Source organism: Toxotes jaculatrix, chromosome 19 (assembly GCF_017976425.1).
Source record: "Toxotes jaculatrix isolate fToxJac2 chromosome 19, fToxJac2.pri, whole genome shotgun sequence".
Taxonomy (NCBI): domain Eukaryota; kingdom Metazoa; phylum Chordata; class Actinopteri; family Toxotidae; genus Toxotes; species Toxotes jaculatrix.
Window position 1 is genome coordinate 1,140,833 of NC_054412.1, and position 24,946 is coordinate 1,165,778.

Sequence of the window (24,946 nt, forward strand, 5' to 3'; positions counted from 1 at the left end):
TATATACATGTATCCATATGTATGTGTGCGTTTATGTTTGACTCAGGGTTTATTCTGAGGTCGACACAGAACGGAGAAAGTGATCGATCATCCAGGAAAACTTAACCAATCTGTTTTACCTTATCACACATGTAAACACACTATCAGACACGTTACTTTACTTAAACCTGCGTCTGTATGTCCTGTGAGAGCTGTCGCTCACGGAAACAAACCCTCGGAGAATTACCACCACGTCGTCTTTTTAGCCTCTTTTAGTTGGACAGTTTTGGTTTAGGTTATAGCCGCCTGATGAACATGGCCGCCTGAGGCTGCTGACGTATGTGTGGCTGAGTGAAGATAACAGAATCCAACGTCTACGCTTTATCACAACCAGCGAATTGAACTGTACGATGTGACCGTTTCAGCACAAACACGATCCACAGTCAAGATTGTGCTGAAACACAATTGTCTGCCTCTGAGGCCAAAGATGTCGCCGCAGCGCTTCTCATCTTCATCAGTATTATTCCAGCCTGTGAAGCTCGGTGCCGTCCCACAGCGTATTACTGGATTTGACATAAAGACCTAATTACTGAGTGATCTCTGCTCTCTGCCTCCAACTCATCTGTGGAGAATATGACAAGGAAAAGCTTATTGAGTGTGAGATGCACACAAAGACGCACCGCTGCGACTTATTATAAGATGCTGGTTTGAGTTCACACACACAAAAACATGTTGTTAGACGTTATTGCACTGCAGCTGTAAAATGACTGAGGAACTTAAAGGTTTTTCCACAGTCTGAGTAAATAATAATAAAAATACAGTTGTATTTATTCAACAAACATTAATGGTGCAGCTTGGATGTTGTTTGACTTTGGCTCATGAAAGTGAAACTGAATCTGATATTTTTGATGTAGGCGAGTGTAGTAACCTGTAAATCGATCTTGGGTTCTTTCAGTTCGACGTAATGAAATTATTCAATCACTCTGCAAATATTCCAATCAACAGGTTTGAACGAATGCAGCTGTCGGAGATTCATGCTGCTCAAATCGAACTGTACCTGGTTCGATGTCCAGAGAGTGGGTGTCGATCTGGATGTGCAGGTTCTTGGCAGCGGCGGAGCAGAACTGCTCCAGGACGCAGTGGACGGCCTCGGTGATGTTGTACGGCACCGACTTGGTGAACTTCATCTTGCTGTTGACGACCACGCTGCCCTTCCTGAAGTTGAGAATCTCCAGTTTCTTGAAGCCCGTCAGGTTGGCCTGCAGGAACGGAAGCAGCTGGACACAGAAGCAGACAGTGTGTTTCACTAAAGCTGCTCTGGGTCCTGAATGTCTCGGACAGGAAAGAATTATTTGACAGTTGATTTGATATTAATGACCAAGTGTTTGGTTTCATTTATCAAATGGCCTCATCTGTCACTCATGAGACGCTGCATCGCTGATTCACACAAGGAGGAAAAAAAGATTCCTGAGGAATTCCAGACTGTTCCTTACTTCAGATAAAGGTAAGCTGAGATATTCACAGGCACCTGGACACAGACCTGCTTTAGCTTTGCATTTCAGCCTCAGCACATCTGAAGTAAACTGCTCTTCATCTTCATTTGTAGCAGCTGCAGCAGGTGATCGTTAAATCTTTGCCGTGAATCCACGTTTTCGCCTCACGTTTGGCCTGAGCTCAGGATAAATGTGTAGATTAATCAAAGTTATAAGAATACACACACGTTCTGATTGATTTATATTTACTCTGATTTATTTCAGTGTCATTATGTTATGAACATGCACTGAGGCTCACAGCAACATAAACCTTAAAGATTTTTTTTTTTGAGTTAAGGTTTGCTGACCACGCGTGATTGTTCTCGGCCTGTTTAACATTCACACCTGGGAGTTTCCTCGTACAGCTGGACTTCTAATAACGGCCACTGGGAATGTCCCAGTGTGACTCGTTTACTGATGAATCATTGCCGTTTGTGAGGTTAGATTGGAAAATAAATCCTTAACGGAGAAAAGGATTCATAGCAGTCGAAGGACGTTAACGTTGTGGGTAAGTCCTTGAATAGAGCTGTATAAAATGGATGTGAAATAAAGCTTCTCATTTAATGCTAGCACACACACACACACACACACACACACACACACACACACACACACACACACACACACACACACACACACACACACACACACACACACACACACACACACACACACACACACAGAGCTATCAATTGTGTTTTTCTTCACATTTAAAGCAGCAGACTGAGACACTGAAGAAACTCTACCACTGTTCTGTTCTGTGTTCTACAATAATGTGCTTTAAATAAATGAATTCAGTTTACCTGGTGTAAACAGGATTAATATGCAGAAATGTGGATAAAATGTTTTGGATTATTTGCCACACAAAGAACAGCAGCTTGACGACTTCAGCTTGAGTTGTGTTCTGCACCACGCGGCCGCTCACTTTTACAGACAGACATTTTCCAGATACAATAATTAACTGATTAATGAAGGAACAAATCATCAGACTAATTAATAATGAAAATAAACAAGTTGCAGCCTCGTGTGTCTCACGGACAGAAACAGATGTTCTCCTGTTTTTTTTTCTCACAGTGAATCTGATTTTAAAAGATAAATTCCTGAAGCGTTTCTGAGTTCAGGGGGTGTTTTCTTAATGAGCACAACGAAAAGCTTCTCAGCACACACACAAACCATGGCACTGCCACGCTGATCCAAATGATTCAAATCAGCTGAGCGCAGGCAGCCAAAGGGCATCTGAATTAAACTGCTGCCTGGCTGCTCATTGAAGGGATTTACACATTTCTTTCAGGAGGAGTCTTAATCAGAGCTGCATTCAAATGAGAGCAACTGCCAATAATAATAAAAAAAGGAGAATGTGTGCGAGCATCCCATCACTGCCTGATGAAAGTGGCAGAAACTCGAGCTCCTTTCTTGATCTAAAGTTTTGAACAGAGGACGTTGGTCGTTGCTGATAATCTGCAAACAGAGACAGTTCAGCATCTTTAGACTTAACAAAGGCATGAAAGGTTAGAATGATTTTATATGTCCTGTTCGACGCTGCCAGCATCCACAGTATGTTAGTATTTCTCACACAGAGAGTAAATGCACAGCAGTGTCAGCTCCTGTTTATGCTTGTGTTCCCATGGCTCCTCCTGCCTCACTAATTAAGCAGAGACATGTTTAAGGCTGTGATGACTGCAGACTTCATACTGAATGTATGAACCTTGCTGTAACCAACCTCCAAAGTTTCCTGATTAAAATCAGATTTTTAGAATATACGATGGTGTAAACAAAAAAAATCTAAAACATTCTTTGCTTCTGAGATTCTTTACATGACTTTTAACCCTTTTTCACTTGAAACTGAATAAACTAGTCTGACGACAGAGGGATGTAGTTACTGTGAACATCTGCCGCCGGAGCATTTTTGTCCTACTCACCACGTCTAAGAAGGTGTTCTCCAGGGATCTGTACTCAGACGACGTCTTGTTGAAGAGGTCCTCAGAGAAGTCCATGTTGGTGACTCGCAGGCTGAAGAACACCACCAGCTCCCGGCCGTGGGTGGCCGTGGTCATGGAGGGCGTGGTCAGGTATCTCACTGGAGGCGGCGCAGTGACGCCGACAGTGGTGTGTTCCTCACCCACAGACACAAAGCCACTCCCCTCATCCGGCAGCTCGCTTGCTTCCGTGGCTACCACATCCGTTTGGTCCAGCTCCACGGCCAAGTCTTTCACAGCCGCATCGATGACGTCTTCGGCAGCGGCCGGAGGGCTGGTTTGGCTTTCGCTTCCTTTCTGCACTGCCTCCTCTAAGTCCTCATCGATAATGACGACGGCTGGCTCATTCTGTTCCGACACCGATGCCGGCTCTGCGCCATCATCCTCTGAGGACCCAGGAGCAGAAGGGATCACAGATTGCTCTGCTACCTCAAAGAGTCCAGAGTCTATCGTCGGGCTGGGTGAGGACACTTCAGACACATCGACAGAAGTTGCCGGAGGTGTAGGGAGGAAGTCTGAGACCGAAGCCGCCGTCACGCTGATGTCTCTCTCTGTGGATGAATCCCTTTCTTGCGTCTCCTCCGGCAGGTCCTCTGCGACTTCAGTGTCCTCTGTTGTGTCTCGTCTGTCTGGAGCTGTCATCTCTTTGAAACGTCAGGCAAAAAGGCTCAATTAAGTCATGGGTGCTCACAAAGGATTTCCACCAATTAAACAAATTTGCCTGCCGAGTGAATAATACATAATACATCCAAACTGCTTCATGCTGAATTAGAGTTGGAATCCCCACTTTTGCATTAAGATAATTCTCTAAAGTGATTGTTCCTCCATATCTGAAATTACCCACAAATCCAGATAATGTTTGCTACGTTTCTAATAAAGAACAAGGTGGTAGAACATGTTTCAGCAATAATGCAAAACCGAAAACAGAACGTTAACATGTCCGAGGATCTCTAATTATCTGTTGATATAATTCACTGCCTTTAATCAGCTCATACTTCAGGCTCTGCACAGAAACCGATGCCTGCTCACCTGTGACGACAGAGGTAGTTTCAAACTGTAGATCGCTCTTGGCCACTTCGGTCGTCGTGACGGCTCTGAGGTCACTCTCCACCTGAGCGTCTACACTGTCAACATCGTTCTCGATGTAAAAATCATCGATGACAGGATACTCATGATCAGGTTCTCCAGCGTCTTCTACAGAAGGATGGATGTCTATCGGTATGATGGGTAAATTATCTTCCTCTGGCGGGCGATTATAGTCAGGTCCAGCAGGTGGAAGGAACTCGTTATCTTCCACAATCTGAACAGTATCCTCTCCAAAGTGAAGATCTTCCATACCATCCAACGGGTGAAGGATTTTAATTGATTCGGCTGGTGGCTCTGTAACATCTTCTTTAAGTCCTGGTTCTAAAATGTCAACAATCCCCTCCTCTGGTTCTGGTTCTGAGACATCAGCACCCTCCCCTTCAGATTCTAGGATTTCAACCACTGCCGTGTCTTTTGATTCTGGCTCTGAAACCCCAGGTAGTTCTTCCCCTGGCGGTAAAACATCAGCTGTGCCTTCCTCTGGTTCTGATGCTTCCTCTGGTTCTGGATTCTCAACCGTCTCCTCTTGTTCTGCCTCTTCTTCAACTTCTGAAGGAAGCTGTGTCTCTGAAATGTCAGCTGACTCATCATCTGGTACTGGAGCCACAGCCACTTCTTCTTCCTGTTTCACATCCTCAACTACATCCTCGTCTGGTTGTAGGATTTCAGGTACATCTGGTATTTCATCTGATTCTTTCCCTGGTTCTGGTTGTAGAGCCGGCCCTACGACCTCTACCACACTTTCACTCGGTTCTGGAACCCCTTCTTGCTCCTCTTCTGGTTCTGCAGTCTCAATGTCCACATCTCCTGTTACTGTCACTTCAGTGACATCTGGCGCTGATTCTGGTTCCACTGAGTCAACTACACCTTCACCTGGTGCTGGAGCTTCAACAACTTCTTCATCTGCCTCTGAAATCTCCACCACTTCCTCCTCTGCTTCTGCAGCTTCATCCTCTGGTGCTGGAACCTCAGCGACCTCCTCTTCTACTACTACTGGTTTCACAGCATCAGCTACTTTTTCCTCTTCTGCTCCTGGTTCTGAATCCTCAGGCTGCGTCTCCTCAGAAACCTCAGGTACCGTTTCCTCAGAAACCACATCCCCACCGAGTCCCGACTCTTTCTCCGGTCCTGGAGGTTGTTCTGTAACCTCAACCTCATCTTTCTTTGGCTCTGAAGCCGGATGTGACGAGTCAACTGTACCCTCTTCTTTAACTTCAGCTAGTTCCTCTTTTGGTTGCAGAACTTCAGCTCCTTTTTCCACCCCTTCTTCTGTCAAAATCTCAGTTGTGGTACTGTCCAGTCCCGCATCTGGTTCGGATTCTTCTGGCTTTAAAACTGGAACTTGTTCTGAAACTTCAAGCTCCGTCTCCTCTGTTCCTGGAACCTCAACTACCATTTCTTCTGGCTCTGACACTGTCACCTCTTCTTGAGTTTCTACCACAGACTCTTCCTCTGGCTCTGAAGCAGCTACTTCTACATCTGGTTCTGACACATTTTCTTCCTCTGGTTCCGAAGCTTGTTCAGGTGTCGGCTGCAAAACCTCGAGCACTTCTTCATCAGCTTTGACTCCTAACTCTCCCATTGGTTCGAGTGGTTCCATTTCAGTTTCCACCTCAGAAACATCGTGTGCTTCTGTCTCCGACACCTCACCAGAGTCATAAGTTTCACGGCCACCGAGATCAGCCTCTTCCTCACCTGGCAGAGCATTGACTTCTTCATATTCTTGAGGACTCAGTGCTGGCTCAGTGGGCGGCTGGCCTGTGATGGCTGAGAGCGTTGTGATTGGTTGTCCCAAGTCAGAGGGTTCCTCACCGGCAGAAGCTGTCGTTAACAAAATCTGTGTGGTGGGGAAAAGCTGCACAACGTCCAAGCTAGGAGTCTCGCTGTCCTCATCAATAGGAATCAGGTCTTCCTCGGATATCAGGTTAGGAGACAAACTGATATATGGAGCGTCTGTCTCCTCCTCGAGAATCACAGGGGGGGTTGGGATGTAGTCTCTCACCAGTTCACCGGTTTCGTTGTGATGAATTGTTTCAATCTCATGTGTAATGATCAGCAATTCTTCTTCTTCCCGTTCGTCACTTGATGGCTCGGGCTCACTCACATAAATAGCATCTGACTCATCACCGATGTCCTCTGAGGCCGGGGGATGATCGACGCTCTCCGCCGTCCCACCAGTCACTGCTGTCATCTCATCATCAGGGACCGCCGTGGGATCCAGCAGGGTCACGAGGGCGTTCTCCTTCTCCATGGGCGTGAGGGGAACCACCAGCCGCGGTTTATCGACCCCCGGCTGATCAGTGAAAACTTCAAACTCGTTGTGTGAGTCAGGTTCACTGGACTGTGGAGAGATGAATATACAGTATGACATGATGAATAAGATGAAAGACGGTGGTGACACCGTCTGATTGACTTTTCAGAGTTGGTGTCAGTAACATTTTGTTGTACTGGTCCCTCGGTTTCCCTCTGATTACTTTGAAAAGAACCAGTATTTTACTTCTAATTCTAAGGAAGGTTTCAAGAAAGAATAACACATGTTGGTACTAATTACAGGGTAAACTGAGGCAGTGTATAATTGGTACATTTCCTATTAATTAGGTCCTGTAATCTGCTCACATAATGAGTAGTCTTTTAAATGGATAAAAATAACCTAACCTATTTGCTGTGTGACGTGGGAACTTGAAAGCTGCAGTGCACATATTCTTTCCTCAGTTAAACTTCTGAGAGAAAACACATCATTCATAGGTTCCTAAATCTGAATCTGGTTCCAGCAGCAATTATAAAACTTCTTACCTCATCCACTACTTCGACTGAAGAGGTTGAGGTCAGTGCTGGTAGAACTGCCCCTGTCAAAAAAAAAAAATACCACAATGAATTTTCATACATGAGTTAAATGAAACACCAGAAATTATTCCTATTTTCCCACCAGCTTGCTGTAGTGGATAGGAAACCCATATACAGTGTTTTACATTTATTTTTTCATTTAAAAGTCAAAAAAGGAAACTACAGCACAAGATGTGACACTGACATCTGTGAGGAGAAGTTGTGACTACCTGGGTCAAAGTTCAGCGACTCCAGATCGATGGGCAGCGAGGCCTCCTCACGTAAAGCCTTGGTCACCATTTCCCTGAGGCCGGAGTCAGGTGAGGACTCCGGTGTGCCGGGCTCCGACTCTGGATTCTCAGAGTTGATTTTAGGCGAATTAATCTCAAAGGTGAGAGAGTAGTGCACTGAGATTCCTCCAGGCCTAAAAAGAAGATATTATCTTCAGTGTTGATGGCTCCGACTCTTCACACTAATTGTATCAACCCTCGAACATCTCATCATCTATTGTTCCTTGAATTTGTCAAAGTTAAAAGCCCTGAAAATGTTATTGCACTTTTGGATTAAAGAGGTTCTGACTTTCAACATGAGCCACAGAGGGAGAACCTGGGTTTAACACACAAAGGTAATCCACAGACGTGTGGTGCTGCAGGAAGAAGCAGCACTTTCAAAATCTCATTCTCATATCTGAAGCTTTATTTAAGAAAAAAAAAGGAGGAGTGCATCAAACCTCATCAACTTTCTGCACAGCTATTGTCATTAGGAGAGAATAAGCTGATCTGCTGGATGTGACTGATTAGAATGGGAATGATGTGGATTTCTTTGGACTAATGTCTGCCAAACACAAGCACCTCTTCATTAGGTGGCAGTGCTGATTCTGGCTCTTTGTCTGGAGTGGACTCCTCTGTCCTCACGTTTTCCTGATGAACTGAGTATTTGCGACAGTTTCCTTGTTGTAAATCATTTTAAAAGGCGGCAGGCGGTGTGCGTCTTCGCCCACTTGCAGTTGCTGCACCTGTTGCCAGTGCTGTCATCACCCAGAGTCTAATCCAAGCATCTAAGTTGAGCTTTACTTTGTTCTTCTTTTTGCTCTGATGAACTTAGAGGAGGGACTCAGGTGCAGCCCGCACATTAAAGGCTTTTTATCTTTTCAAGCTGAGAAATGTGCCTTGAACTATTTTTCTACCAACCTTCCTGAACACAAGGAAACCTGATTTATTCTTTTGCTTGAGTCTTTTTATGTGCGCACCTTCTTTTATCTGATTTTATGAAGCTGTACTCCTTGGCATAAGTTTTCCCTACTTCTTTGTCTGGTTTCAAAACCTCCACTACCCCTCCTTTGTCCAGAGGGCGTCAACCTAAGGTTCAACTGATCAATAGATTAGTTACATTTACTGTTCTGGGTCAGTGTCAGTGTTTCCAGCTGCAGCAGGAGGCTCTTTTCATCAAAGCTCTGATAAATCCACTGTACGTTTTATCTAAGTCCAGTATTTCCTCTCTCTTAGCTCTGTGTTTGGTCTCCACCTGCTCCTGAGGGAACTATCTGGCTCTTTAGCTGCTAAATGCTCCACTATGCTCACCAGGTTACATGTATGTTGAACAAAAAAAAGGAAATCACTTATTCTTTTGGAAAAATGTGCAAATACTTTTTGTGGTTGAACGATGTCACTAGAAATAAATTTTTATTTCTGTCTTGATTTCCGATTAAGTTAAGTAACTAATGACAGACTCTGACACGAGTTGTAACTCTGAGATAGTTTTTTTTCTGTGATTGCTGAAGTCTGGCAGACAAAAGCAGGAGGAGCCGCGAATCCTTCATAAGATTAGAGGACGAGCCCCCGCTGAGGCCTCGCCTCCGTGTTATTGGCCGTGACAGAGCCAGACACCACGGGGGACAGCAAATTAACCGGGGGAGCAGCTTTACAATTGCTGTATCCACAAGTCTTCCTGTTTCACTCCTCACCTGCCTTCTCTGATAATGAGAGGAAAGACTGAGTGCACTAACAAACACCGGGGAAAAAAAACCAAACACATACTTGGTTTTAACTTTTAGCAAGAAAGAGAACAAGGTTCTTCTCGTCTCAGCAGTTATTTGGTCCTTGTGCTAATTTCTGCTTTGTATTGAAATGTCTGGACAGTTTTGGGTAAATAATCTCTGACTTGGATCCAAATAAATGCTGAGCTGCATATTGGCAGGATATGCAACACAAGGGGAGGCAGATCCTACAGGGAATGTTTCATCTGTCCGTCATTTACCCGTCGGTGTCCAGGGTCTCGCTTGCATCGGGGAGAAGAAAAGAAGAAAAGAAGATATAAGAAATAAAACTCTTACAGAGGAATGATAGCAACAGGGTGAGGAAGAGACACGAGAGACAACAAGTTAGAATAAAACTCAAAACGTTCTCAGCCAAAAGCTCCATTATTCTGCTTCATCAGGATCCATTAAAAAAATCTCACATTAAATCCCAAACGTTAAAAACCAAGTCAGACACAAGACAAGCAAAACAAAATTTAACCATTTCTGACCCAGACATAAAACATAGATTTACCGGGCTCAGTCAGAGAAAGAATCTTTCAACGATAACCTTCCACCACAGACATACGGAGTAAATCCTGAGCTGACCTCGCTGATTTTCATCATTTGATAGACAAAAGAAGGTGGTTCAAAATGAGCCTGAATATTTGAAATTTCATGAAATTATCTTGCCGCCGACTTGATTACACCTGAGCCACGCGTCTCCGTTCTCGCCTGCTCACTCCAGACCTTTAAATGTTCAAAAGCATATTTCACGCTCAGAGCTTACCTGATCCGCAGCACATGGATGGCTTTAAATCCTGGAAGTTTGTCAAAAACATGCTGCATCTGTAGAAGAGACACTACTTTTTAATACCTGATATCAGTCAAGATGCATCTCATCTGCCTTTTCAGAGGCCAATGTAATTAACTCTGAGCCGTCAAACAGGAGCTTGTTAATAAGCTGGCAGAGGGCCAATATGTCAGTATAAAAAAAGATTGCATGAATGGGAAACCCTCATTGATATCTATCTTTGGGCGGGTTAAGCACCTGGACACTCTTATGACATAATCGTCTTTAAAGGCTCCATCAGGTAACATCCTGCTGCGAATCGCGTGCAACTCTAAAGGATCCTGATGCCTTTTTCAGAGTCCGTCAATGAGGAAACAACATCACAGGACTTAGTTTCTCATCATGAGTCTCTCTGAGGAGCTGGGCAAAAGAAATGTGCTTGCAGAAAGAGTGGGTAATCTTTGTCTCTTCCTCTGGCCCAGACCTTTTGGCCCTGTGCTGTAAGCTTCTTTACATTCAGCATGAGCCACAGCCATCAGGCCAGAAAGACTCAGGTGGACTGTGGCAGGCACTGTCTACATCACGGTAAGAGAGAGGAAGAGGATGAGGATGACATGAGACAGTTATCTTAAAGACAATTTTAGGAAACTAATCGTTGGAGCACTTCAATTTGAACTTACACTGGATTAAAATTCTCCCAGACTGAGCGTCTCACACTTTGTGGTTTGACCCTCCAGACCTGTTCTCAAATGAACAGACTTTAATTTCACTAAATGCATCTATAAAACACAGCTGGAGCTGTTACTGAGCACAAACACATCAGTGAAAACACTGTATCAGGAACAGGTGTTTGCCACCTCTGTATTCTGTTTGGACAGGTAAACATTTTCCTCCACCGTACGCAGAACCTTTAAATGTGTGAATTCAGTTCCTCTGGTAGAATTAAAAGAGACAGAAAACTGAAAACAGCCCCGTTCACCAAGATCATCTCATCTTTCGGCAGACCACGGGACACGCCCAGGCCACAGAGCAAAATCAGAAACAGAGAAGCAGGAAGCAGAAATCCCACCTGGTCCTGCAGGTGATGAGCCAGGTCGATGTACTGAGGAGAGTCCGGGTCGTCCAGCAGCTCTCGATAACCCGGGTCCACCAGATCGATACTGAACTCCACTATCTGCTCCACCGGACTCTCAGGCACCACGTTAGGAAACTCTGAGTCCTTCAGGACAACAAACGAGAGTCAGTGACGGGAGAAACACTCGAAACAACAAAGTAAGACTTTAGTTCTTCTGAGAGCATCATGTTATTTCTCTCATCGAGATGTTCACTGGGGATTTTACAGAAAATGTACTACTTGATGGTTGATTAATGATTTCAGTCGCTTATCTTCTAAAATGTGACGACTTGCTGCAGGTTTCTTATCTCTCTTCTCTGGGACTGACAATAAGCTGAGAAAATTCAGAAAAAGTAAGTGGATGAAAATCTGTCTGCTCAACACATACCATATATAGTATGTGTCCCTGAGCGAGGCACATAATCCACTTAACTGCTCCAGTGGAGCTGCTCAGTGGTGAACTGTAGAACAGTGCAGCTGGGAGAAAGGTCAGCAGGGATGTACAATGTGGACGATTAGTGCTTAATGGGTTAAAACATCCTTAAACTCCACATGTTTGAAGTTGAAATGAGAAGAGGGACTTAATACATGAATTACTGCCTTTCACTCCGATAAACTGACGTATCATTTAGAACTGGAGTGTGACATTTTCCAGCCCTCAAGGAGCCACTGAGTCCTGTGGGAAACCTCCTCCGGCTCCGAGTGCCGCCTTAACACAGAAAATGTAAATGTAAGTGCTTGTTGGTACCTCTTCGACCGCCTCCTCGGGCTGGGTTTGATCGAGGGCGGGGCTCGGAGAGGCGCTCACAGGGCCGAGGAGGTCGGCGGCGCTGGTGACAATCGCCGGCGCTGCTGATGAGGCGAGCGTCTGGACCTCTGCACCTGAAGCCACATCACACTCACTTTAATCACACAGCAAATGAACAGCGGTGCCGAGCGTCACGCTGCGCGCTGATCTGACTGCGGCACCATCTGCACACAATATTCTCTCATTAGTCTGGACCCATTTTAAATGAATGAGAATCAACAACAATGAAAAGTGTTTGTGGCGGAAGAACTGGAGCAGCTTTATAGCAGCTTTATAGCACCCTACATTCAGTGTCATATAGCACTTGACATACAGTAAACACAAAAATCAATACACATATTTCTCACATCATGGTACAAGAGAATCCAGTAACAGCATCATACTGATGTAACCACAGAATCAGTGCAGACGTTTTCTACCTGCGATCTCTGGGATCTTCTGTGTCGGTGCAGGAGTCACTGATCCCCTGCAGGAGAAAAACAAACCACAGGACCGATCATTTCAGCCCACGTCAAACACGTCCATGTTATTCTGAGTGTGAAGCAGGGGCCTGTGTTTATAACAGGAAGTTCAGGAAACAGAAAAATACCACGGACACTCTGAACTACACCAAACATAAGCACGACCCTCACACAGTCAGAGCTTACAGCCTGTTTAATGGCCTCTGCCTCATGAGCACCATGTTCACATTATCTGTTTGCAGGTCGTCAGAGAGACACGGAGTGAGAACTGATTATCTGTCGCCCCCTTACCGTGATGGAGGCCTCCTGTCTCTCACACGGCTCATCCTCTGTAAACAACCACAAAACAAAACAATGGTTTACTGTACGTGTCACACACTGTCACGCCACACATTTTAACACTGAGGTTGTAATTAATGATGTCACGTGACCTGGATGGAGGCTGTTTGCTTTGGATTGACGACTGAACAGCTGATTAACTGATTCGTTCGCTTGTGTTATTCTTTGTCTTTACACACAGGACCTGAGTTTGTGTAAATGCAATTATGTGCAAATTGCCTGTTGTGTGTTGCGGTTTAAAAACACATTGAGATGCCGCCACCTCCGGGCTCTTCAGGGAGCTTCACAAGCCTTCGGGCCACAAAACTCATTAAATCTCTGCAGCGTAATTTCAACACGGAGCGAGAATCTCAATGAGGAAAGAAAACTTTCTCCTGTGTTCCTTTAAAGGGTCAGCCCACCCTAACTGTGAACACTCAGTACCTTCCAGATCTGTCTGCAGGAATGTGCAGGGAAACACAAAACGTGAACAGACACAATCAGAATTTTACATTTTCAAACGATAACTTGTCACTGTCAAAACTGTCAAAAATATGGATGAAAAATGTTGGCAGTGAAACGTATCATATAAACATAATTTGCAGGAGGGCTGGTTATGTCACGAGTCTGGTAACTGGTGTTGTGTGTCCGTAGAAACGGTGGCGGCTGTTTCGACGTGGCAGGGAAAGCGCTCTCTACGCCTGCTGTGCTCCTCTTACCCTGTGAATCATGCTCATGTGCTCCTCGGAGCTGCTGAAGTTTTTGGCGAGGTCAGAGATGCAGAGCGACTCGTGTTGACACGTGTGAACCCATCTCTGGTACTCCGCCGTCCCGGGGATCCTGTCAAAGAAGATCCTGAACGCCTCCCACACGGCCTCCTGACAAACTGACCAAACACACACACACACACACACACACACAGCTCAGGCGCTTGGACTTCCAGCACTGAATACACTGAAAGCCTTCCTCACAGGAACAATCTGCTCTGCACTGGAAACTCAAGTGGAAACCTGTCAGGCTCAGTTCTTGTCTCTTATTGCTGCGTGGCGATTTTCTACACTTAATGTCCAACAGATCAAAAAGGTTTGTTTCACAGGATTTTCACACAGAACATCAGCGGAGAAAAGACACTCACATGCACAACAGAATTAAACTGTCAAACCAAGAACAAGCTGTGTTATCACCGTGCAGACGAGAGCGTCTCTGACTTCAGGACAGAACTCATTTTTATCCATGAACTTAAAGACAACGTAAAGCAGCACCACAGGTAACCACAGGTAACCAGAGGTCAGACGCACTGAGCGAACAAAGTGGTGATGTCAGAGGTCACGTTCAATTCAATTCAGCACCTGTTTCACAGGCACACAGAATCAGCAGGGACAACAAGGTCAGCAATTACACATTTACACGTCCGTATCTCCCAGACTGTAGAGAACATTAGTTCTTCTAATATAAATTGTTAATTAATGAGACGTGGACCCAGATGAACGGCAGAAAACTGACGGTTAGATTTCAAATTTTAAAATGATTTAGTTAGTAAAATAAGCAAAAGTACGACTCTCGCCCTTTATGAGTTGGTCTCCACCAACAGTTTATCTGTACTAACAATAAAAATAATACTAAGAATGCATAAGTCTCCTAAAGGAAACAATAATCCCCAACCAAGTTATAACTGAGGTCACTGTTACGGCAAACATAGGAAAATATTCAAGGTCTTTGTAAAAAACGTTTTTAAACCTGGGAATTGAACTTTTGCGGACCTGCAGAGGCTCTGACGGACAGTACACGACACCTTTCGATGTACAGGTGCGAGCCCTGTGGTTCTGTTTCTGCTGTCAAACACAGAAAAAAAGAAAAATCTACACGGCACAAACTGCACAGCTCGTCATTCTCTCTGCTGAGGAGCTCTGACAGAAACAGACCGGTGGACCTGTGTGGAGGAGGTGAATGAGTCACGTCCATGACTCACTTCATCACTCCTGTGGTCACGCTGGTGGATCAGCTGGCTGTGAAGTGTGGATCATGTACATGCAGCGTGCTGACATCAGTCCTGGTCCAGCACCTCTGTCACACATCATTTCCCTCCACTCTCTCTCCCTCTCCTCATTTGCTCTTTCTTTCTCTGCTTTGACATATGTGACATTCTCAGTATGTTTATTTATGACGGTGGCAGGATTGTAAACAGGATGTGATTTCCCTTTCAAAGAATTTGTATGCACAATATTCACAAAGGAACCAAGAACATCACGTCCTTAGATGAGATGAAATCACGCATTGTTCAGTTTTGCTGCAATGCTCCGAGCTCTACCAGCAAATTTTACATTTCAAGCTTCTTAGTAAAAGAAACAGAAAAGTTTATATTTCTCCATTTTACTAAGACAAAAAGTGGGTTGAGAGTTTGACTGGCAGCTTCAGGTCGTGATGAGTTTAAAGGGCCACTCACTCCTTGATGCATATGAGTAAAAAGAAAGTGAAGAGACTCTTTACTCTTCCATCATTCACCTCAGTCCAGATGATGGCTGATAATTCATAAATAAGATGTGGATTAAACCCCATTTTTTGGCTGCCGTGCAGAGATGACAGAAACCAAGGTGCCAGCTGTAACGCTGAATATCTGCATATCAATTTTTAAAAAATCAGATTTCACTGATCAAATGCTCATCAGTGAAATCTTGGAAGAAAAAACACAACTGCACTTTTTGACTGCACTAAATTACATGTCTGTTTTGCAAACCAGAAAGTTGCATTAAAAATGCTCTGTGTACATAACTGCATAACTGTAAATAAAGATGATGTTTGTTAAAACACACAGCTACATAAACAGGTGTGTACCTCTGAGCTGGTAGTAAGCCTGGTGGCTGGCCAGCACCTCATTGATGGTCTCTTGTGGACAGATTCTCACTCCGGAGTGTAAAAACACCGACCTCCTGGATCGATGTCTGCCGAGCTCAAACCCTGACCCTTTGGTGCGCGTTGACGTCTTCAGCAGCTCCGCCAAACGCACAGAGCCGACGGCCTCTGTTTTCACCCCTGAGCCCGGCCCGACGCCGCTCTCTGAACAGGAAACAGAACAACATGGGGTCAGTGTAACTGCAGACCAGACTCTCATCACATCCAAATCCCTGGCATTTGCTCAGAGCGACAGATGGGATGTGTTTACTACAAAAAGACAATACAACTAGAAGATTTAGGCAACATTTGGAGACAGTTAAAATTGGATTTAGTGTCCTCTGCTGTCACTGTCAACAGACATGGACTCTCTCCTGTAAACCTCACTCGTCTGATTATACGAGAAACAAACAGAAGCGTTTTCAGAGAATAACGTGTCCTACGATCTGAGCTGAGACCCTCAGCTAGTAAAGCTTTCACAGCATGAAAACTGCACCGCGCAGCGGCTTTATTTCAGCTGTTTTTCATTCTGCATTTAATAAACAGTTTTCAGATATTTCAAAAACAATAAACGCACATCATGTTTGATCAGATCTGGAATGACAGTGTGGCAACACGGCTGCCATGGTCGTAACCAGCAGCTCTGCCTGATGCCTGAGCCAAAACGATTAGTCAGTGAACTGTTCAGCAACTATTTTGTTGAATCATTTGTCTTTTTTTTTTTATAAATCTTGTTTCTGTGTTTCATATCTTTGGAAATGGTGAAGTTAAAACAGGACTTTTCAAGGCGTCAACACAAGTCTGGAAATCTGTAAAAGATGTTTTAAGAAACAAACAAAAACAGGAACTCACTGGTCTTTATTTTGAGGTGAAAGCTGTAAACCTCTCACGTCTCTCTCTGTGAGCTTTGATTATCCAAGTGTCAGATTCATCAAACTGATCATTTCAGCCTGATGATGCCATACGATCATTTTCATAATCAAATCCCCCAGCTGCCATGAAGGGCCTCAGTTCCTTTAAAAAGCAGAATTTGATGTTGCTGAGATTCAGCGTCAGTTTTATACCAGTGTAACTGAATATATTCTGTTAGTGTTTTTTATATAATCGTCTTAGTTAATTAAAAAGGATTAGCAGATAAATGAAACTAATCATTAGCTGCAGACCATCTGTACATGACTTTTATTTAAGATCTGAACAAATAAATTTTGTTCAGGCCTAAAGGAAAAACAAACTCCCTTCAATCTCTCGCGTCTGTTGGTACGAATTGTTCCTGTACGAGGCCCAGTGTTCCTGCTGTTTTTTCAGATTCACTCTGAGGGACTCTGGCTCGTATCCATATATTTTATTTATTATTAGGAACCTATTCTGAGCATTTTCTGAGCTGCTCTCATTGAGGACCTTGTTTAGTTTGTTCTAGCAGGACAAAGCTCGATAACCTTAAGATGCATGGGGACAGTTTAAACCAATCAGCAACCAAAAACAATAAGCCTAAGAAGTAACAGCAGTCTCCATGGGAACTAGTGTAACCTTTAATTTACATCCACTTCCAGCATTTTACAACAAATAAACATGTGGATCAATAACATAACATGAAAATTACCTGAGTTTTCTTGTTCTATATTAAGCGGTTTATAGAGCTGCATGTTTCCTTCAGTGTGATTCATGTTCTTTATGAGCAGAGTGGAACGAGCTGAGTTTATCGTTGTGTCTGCCTGCCAGGGTTCGGGGTTCACTCTCCCTCCTTATGCCCACTCGTACTAAAAATAAAAGCACTCACTGTACTTGACTGGTGCTTGGAATAAAAGCATCCACCAAACAACAGTGTACTGTACGTACATATGTTTGATCATCTAGCAGATATATTTAGGATATTCAGTGGGTGTTGTAATTTAGCCTACTCTTCCTACTGTCAGTGCTTTTAGAATAAATATACATGATGTGAAATGAACCTCGGGTGTTTCATATTCGAACGTCACAGACGAAACATCTTGTTTTATGTGTAATGTTCAGCCGTGATGATTCAGATTTTGTAATACAGATAATCCCCCTCTCTCTCTTTTGTTGTGCTTTTAGCTTTTCTCCACAGCTGAGTCTGGACAAAGCTGTAATTCAAATTGTCAAGCTGTCACCAAGCAGCCAATAAATCTAGCAAACCGTGCTATTATCCGTTTTCCATTTTCATTTGCATTGTGGTCATGTTTGCACATACTCGTGGCCCGTCATAAATACTGATTTCACTTTGGCTGTGGATCAGGATAAGACAGGGAAAAGGATTTACTGTTTTATTATGCATTTAAACGGCCTCTTTGGATCCTCGGGTGAAACAGTGACAGTGTCCAACACCTTAATGATTTCACAGCCAAGTACTTACGCAATCGTAATAGGCTTTCCTTCACATTGTGACCAAGTTTAGTACGTGTACAGATAGTCTTACTCTTCAAATCCTCATATCTAACTGCTCTTATTCAGTCAGAGGTGACAACTTTATTCTTTTAGCAAAGAATTTAAGTGTAAAAGACTTTGACTTCTTTAGAAGTTGTGAAGGACCTGAAGCGTCAGGGCTCAAAGGATTGTGGCTTTGCAAACAAAACAAGGCTTACCTTTAATTCCAGCAGCCTGCGGCGTGAGAACGAACAGCAGCACAAGTCCAAATTCCCAAAGCATTGTGGAGGAAGAGTTCCCAAAACCTGAATGTCAAAGTAAATCCAGCAGGGCGAGGGGAGGCGGGAGGGGGCTGGAGGCGTCCTCTAGCTCAGGTGGAGCTCATGGGTGCGGTCAGTTTGAGTCGCAGGGTGTCTGAGTTTGAGTCGCATGGAGACGGCGGATCCTTCGGGCCCTGAGCTGCAGCTGAAACACTCCTAATGAACTCCAGGATTTTCATCTGATGGAGGTGAACCCGCCGCCTCCTCCCAAGGGGAACTGTGGGATGGTGGGAGCTGTAAGTGTGGCAAGAGTGACGAGGTTAAAAAAGTCGGCACCGTTTCGGGAATAATCTGTTTATCTACTGCTCAGACATAATCCGTCTTTACCCCGCGGCCCTTGCAGCGCTGGCGTCATCCTGTTAGTGGCTTTCTGGGGGCATCTGTCAACCACGGCGACCAGTTTGTTGAGCACACCCCCTCCCGGCCCACCCTCATGTTCCACCAGTGTTTTTATTCTTAGCAGGCCTGGAAAGCAGCACAGACAGGATGTGGCCCTACACTCCATTGGAACCAATAAAACTCACATTATTCTACAGCACTGACAGCTCCTGGAAACTGGACGACTTGTACTTACTGGTCCCTACTGGTCTGAGTGGTCCTTGATGCTCCATGAACACAACACCCTGGAAGCAAAAACACGTCTGCTCAGACTCAAAGTGACATCCCTGTTGACTCAGTTGTTCTGCTGGATCTTAAAGTTTATTTCAGTTTAACGCAGTTTTCATTTTTCGGTGTCTCTTTTCTCACCGTTTCAGTTTTTACCGTTTGATGAATGTGAAGATCATGTTCCCGTTCCCGTCACTGCACAGACTGGGAGGGCTGTGACGTTACGAGATGAAAACTTAAATCCTCTGCTGACTGAACTTTCATGCTTTTGTTATAAATCCCATGAGTCCAACAGCCTCAGAAAAAAAATGATGTTTGTTACAGAAGCAAAGAAACCTGTTCACATAGATATTACTATATTACATTTTAATGTACGAGTAAAAAAAAAGATTCCTCATTTTAGATCAGAGAGAAGTACCAACGGGATACAAAACACAGGAACCATGCACCTGTGAATTCCACTAATTATAGTGACACCATCCTATGATTCATATTTTTACATCACAGGGCCTTAATGACACCTGATATTTTATTTTACTGTGTAAATGTCCTCTGTTTTTATTGAATTCACATGAACTGCTGTTTCCTGATTATCTGAATTTGAAACACGTGGCACACAGATCACATCTCATTCCCAGAGGAGGATGATGACATGTGGAGGAAAGCTGGTGGGCCGGGGCAGTGTGGGAGGCTGGAGGGGGGGGGGGGGCGGGGTTTCAGGGGCAGTATGTCACAAAGCATTGTGTCTCTTTGAGGATTTGAAGATGGATTTACTCTCCACTGGAGCCTCCCCCGTTGTTTCCCTGATAGAAAACGCTCACTTCAGTGTTACTGCGGTTTTGTGTTTCTGAGGTGAAGATGAACATCAACATTTGACTTTTTGGATGTGAAGAAGTGGGCGAAAGTTGAAGGTATTAACTTATTGTAGGTCAACTGAAGCTCAGACATCACCAAGTTCGGCCATATCTGAAGAGCCTAGGGAAAGAAGATTAGAAATTGCTTTTAATCTCTAATCCGGAGGCTGTTGAACCGTCCAACCCTGCTCTGTTTTACTCCTGCCAGAGCCGAACAACAGCAGAAGCAGTTCTAGTAGTAGTAGTAGTAGACATACCAGTATTATTATTAGTAGAAGTAGGATTAGTGGCAGCAGAAGTAGCTGTAGAAGCTGTAATACTATTAACAGAACCAGTCGTGGTGGTCAGTGTCAGCAGCAGACTCTCTGTAGCAGATACATGTATTTAAACACCAGTACTGTATTACTGCTGGTACTAGTAGTAGTAGTAATAATAATAATAATAATAATAATAGGTAGAAGTTATATTGCAAACATTGTGGGCCAGTCTCTCCTCTCTGTCCCTCAGCTGTTTAATATCATGAAGCCCAGCAGCTCTGAGGAAGCTGCTAATAAAAGTTTCACTTCACACACTAAAATCCACTAAACTTACTCATATTATATTTAAGAAAGTATTTAAAAATGTCCTCTCTGCGCTTTTGATTAAACACTTCACAGCTGATGTTCAACAACACGGTGGTCACAAAGGAATCTGTGAAACAGAAATGAAAAGGAAGCGACAAGAAGGAATTTCTCTGAGGTTACAGGCAATTTAATAAAATGGCTGAAATAATTTAGTATTTACACAGACATCCCACAGGAAATCTGCTCAAAAATTACAGATTCGGACAGGTTTTAGTCTTGAGGACTGTTGGAGGAATCAAACCTGCAGATTTTTCTCATACCTGCTGCCTCTATACCCTTTCTAAAATTCCACAGTGTGAAACACATTTTCCGAGTTTAGAATCAGGAATTCGGAGCTACTTGTCCCCGGAGTTCTGAGGTAACCCCGTCCACAGGTGAAATGACTCAGATGGCTTACCTCCCAGTGAATCCTACTATGATGAAAACCAGACGAGAATGACAGATAATCCTGTTAATTGAGTCTGTCAAGCCTCTCTGTTTAACCTTTCACCGCTAAAAATAATCCTCCCGACTCCCCCGCAGCCGCCTCCTCTGGCAACAACACAGAGTACGAGACAAATTCCCGTTTCTGATCTGTACCTGCTGTGGATCAAGTTCTCTCTCTGTGTGTTTACAGAAAAAACAACTTACAGCTTCTTAAGAAAAAACAAATTTCAAGGCACCGAGTCAAATCTAGAGTTCATTACTGAGGAGTCAGCCCAGGTCTGAACGATTCACAGAGACAAAAGACATTTCCTCACTAAGAAAGGACACAACTCAGGAGTCTGTCTGGTGTTACACTTGACAATGAGCAAACAGCCAAATCACATCATAAAAACAAAGCCATCATATCACAGGGCTTCATGAATGGACAGCCTGATTCCATAAACAGTCCACACTGTGTTAAACCCTGCAGATGCAGGTCAGAAGCTTCGGTTCATGTTCAACAGCCTCGTTTTGTTTGCAATGTTCAATCAAACATCTGAATGAGAAAACCTGAGTTTAACTCAGAACAGCAGCGGCTCTGTGGAGGGAAACACCTAGCTGATGAGACAGGTCAGAGGTCAGAGGTCGGACTGATTGGAGCTGACAGAAAGGCTACGCTAACTCAGATAATCACTCTTTATAACTGTGCTGAGCAGAAAAGCATCTCAGGATGAACAACACGTCCAACCTTGAGGAGGACGGACAACAACAGCAGAGACCACGTCAGGTCCCAGTCCTGTCAGCCAAGACCACGGGTCTGAGGCTGCAGTGGACACAGGTTCAACAAAACACAAGGTCTGATGGGTCTGGATTTCTGCTGAGCTGCAGGTGGTAGGATCAGAATCCATGGACCCAACCTGCCCTGTGTCAACAGCCCAGGCTGGTGGTGGTGGTGTGATGGTGTGGGTGATGTTCTCGTGGTTCACTTCGAGCCTTAAAGCAGTCGATCACGGTCTGAATGCCACAGTCTGAGTATTGTTGCTGACATGTTCATCCCTTCATTGAATTGAATCTGAAAGGAAGGTTTCCAACGTTGTGTGGAATCAATGAGCACAAAGGGAGAAAGGACCCAGTGTTGCTGTGCTGTGCTTAATAAAATGCTCAGCGAGTGTAGTTAATGTGTCTGTTGCATCATGTGGCATCATTTTGAATCCTGCCGTCCTTCACTGTGTGTCAGTGTACTCTGTATTATCTGCTGTCTAACTCCTTCACATTCACAGGACACAGTGATGAAGTTGTTTGACGAGTCCTTTTTCCTTTTCAGGCTCCGTGACCTTGGCGGAGAATCAGAATGCTGTTCATTCCTCCTGCCACCGCGTTTAAAAGGCTTTTTAAAAGCCGATCCCATGTTTACAAAGCCTGCAGCTCCAACGCCTCGGGGTTTTCACACAACCCGAGGACTTCATGGGGCTCAGCTGTTACAGCAGCTGCTTTACGTTTGCTCCACTGAGATGGCCAATCTCCCAGGATGCAATGCAGGTCTATGTCACACATGTCATGTCAAAAGTGAATGACGTTATTAACACTGAACACACACAGAGGTAAATACATGAACATGGTTTGAATCAGTCAAACTCAGGACTGTGTTTGGTGTCAAAGGTAAAGCTGCAAAAATAAAATAAAACACAATAAAAAAATCTGTATAAAATTAAATGTTCTGCTTTTCAGAAAGTACGGACTAACAAACCGGCCCAGGAAGACATCTCCAAATGTACTATTTTGTCCAGTCCACAGTTTCCAGTGATATAAAACAGAGAAAAGTGGCAAATTTTAGAATCAGTAAATTCTTCAGATTTTTGTGGAGAATATTCAGCCAAGTGTGACAACACACGCGAATAACACCGGCTGTGAGCCTGAAGTGTGGTGACCAGAGCATGTGAGAATTACTAAAGAATGAATTAATCTAAACTGCTTTTATATATGAGTACTTGACTTTTAATACTCCAACATAACAAATATATATAATAAATATTAGTGGGTGGGTGCACTAAGTTGATAATGAATATCTATTATTAGAAAACTGTAGACGGCTGTCACGTCGACCTAATTAAGAGGTAACTGAGACTGAGTGCTCTATCATTAGCACATAATTTGCAATTTATACTCTGAATATTTACAGTTTAAAGTGATTAACTTAACATTAAATTGCCTGCAGGTCTGTTCACAGAAGCACAGACTGCATTAACCCCACAGATCAACAGTCAGATGAAAATGAATTCTGCAGAGACAGTTAACACAGAGCCAAAGGCCTGTTTACATGACAGAGACTGCAAAAAAAAAAAAATCACTGTGTACTGAGCCTAAGACCGGTCACACTGGCCCAGCTGTCACTGACTCACACTGTGAGTGATTTAGTGATTACTTGTAATGTGTAATGAGGTAATGGATGTGCTTTGACTGCCTTCCTGCCTTCTGTGAGACAATATTCACACACAGGAGAGGACGGCGAGCAGCACGTCCTGCAGCCTCACCGTTTCCTCTGGATGATTTCCTGTATGGGAGCCTTATGGAAACACTCTGTCATCCCTACATCATCATACCAGCACTCTGAGGTCCCTTGTTGTCATCCAGCCCTGGCTCTTACATGAAAGTCCTCTTTAAAGTCACTGAAGAAACTAAAAAATGCATTGTGCTGTGCGTGTACAGAAGGTCGTCCCAGCCCTTCAAAAGTTGGCAACTGAGACGAGAGTTTCATCAGTGATGAGCAGAAAAATGTCCAGGTGTCTGACAGAGAACCTTGCATTGTAAAGTGTGAAGTAGTGTATGGTTGTTTTTAAGGTTACTGCAGGTTGTTTTAAAGTTAGGGTTAATAACTTATAAAACATGTTTCCAGTGCAAAATGAAAAGCAGAACATTTCGATGTGAAGTTCCAAAAAACTGAAATGTCCTGTGGCAGCCCTGCAGATGTTTTTAACAGATGCAGATGTTTTCCTTTCATGGTTAGAGACTGTACTGGTTTACTGAAAAGTGCAATGCAAATTTAATACAGTGAAATTATGTGAGGCAAAATTGAAACAACTGGTCAATTATTTGATTGAGCAACAGGTTATTAATAAGCAACAAATGGGAAATAAAATGTCAGCCCAGCCCCACAAAGAGACAGCTGATCATAACGTAGGTCAATGAAAACCAGAAAATATTCCTGTTTGAGAAGCTGGAACCACAGAACTTTTGCCATTTTGCCTATAAAATTACCGATTTATCAATTATCAAATTTTCCAGCTAATTTACTGTGGATAAACTGTTTGAACAATCAGCTAAACACTCTCTGGTTCTCCAGCGTTTTGCTTTTCTCTGCGTTATTTAATTTTAAATTGAAATCTTAGGTTTTGGACCGTTGGAATAGTTTAATATTAATCACAAAACAAGATGGCGTCTTAAACAATAACCGCTGGTGGTTTTTGGTCGCTCCAAGCTCCCGTACCGTAACAGCGGGCGGGTGGTTTGACCGCTGAGAGTCTTCAGTTAGAAATGCGCGATTGTAAACCGGTGGAGTTTTCATGAATAATATAAAGGTTTAAGTACATTTTTAAACGGCCCCGATGCTTTAACTCGAATCTCCAAAACACTTTAACAACATTAAATGGACCAAAAACCGGAGAATCAGCTCCTCGGTTCTGTCATTTAGCTAGGTTTTCCTCAGCTAACCGGACAACTGAAGCTAACTTCAACCAACACCGTTAAACCTCTGCCGGCTGATAAAGCACAGAAAACTCCAGCAACAACAGTTTTAAAGACAACAAATTTTTTCAACAACATAAATTAAACCAAAACGCACTCACCACTTTGCTTTGTGAGAAGAACATCATGAGGAAAAAAAAGTTCCCAAACGGCTAAAATCCACAAAGAGGAGAAACTTCCAGAATGAGCGATAAACTTCGGACCGGTAAAACTTCACCTTCG

The 24,946-nt window shown here is 43.7% G+C and overlaps 1 protein-coding gene across 1 annotated transcript in view; it reads right to left on the reverse strand.

Moving 5' to 3' along the window:
- The window catches only part of LOC121199928 (interphotoreceptor matrix proteoglycan 1-like), an 18,993-nt gene extending 536 nt beyond the window's left edge, over positions 1–18,457 (reverse strand). The window contains exons 1-14 of the mRNA XM_041064944.1: positions 18,394–18,457; positions 15,737–15,958; positions 13,624–13,790; positions 12,878–12,915; positions 12,545–12,591; positions 12,066–12,199; positions 11,273–11,422; positions 10,201–10,259; positions 9,653–9,679; positions 7,624–7,820; positions 7,367–7,419; positions 4,517–6,914; positions 3,431–4,131; positions 1,037–1,256 (exon numbers count right to left, since the gene is read on the reverse strand). Of these exons, the coding sequence (XP_040920878.1) occupies positions 1,037–1,256; positions 3,431–4,131; positions 4,517–6,914; positions 7,367–7,419; positions 7,624–7,820; positions 9,653–9,679; positions 10,201–10,259; positions 11,273–11,422; positions 12,066–12,199; positions 12,545–12,591; positions 12,878–12,915; positions 13,624–13,790; positions 15,737–15,958; positions 18,394–18,457 (4,477 nt within the window). The remainder of the gene's footprint in view (positions 1–1,036; positions 1,257–3,430; positions 4,132–4,516; positions 6,915–7,366; positions 7,420–7,623; positions 7,821–9,652; positions 9,680–10,200; positions 10,260–11,272; positions 11,423–12,065; positions 12,200–12,544; positions 12,592–12,877; positions 12,916–13,623; positions 13,791–15,736; positions 15,959–18,393) is intronic.
- Positions 18,458–24,946: the final 6,489 nt, after the last annotated feature.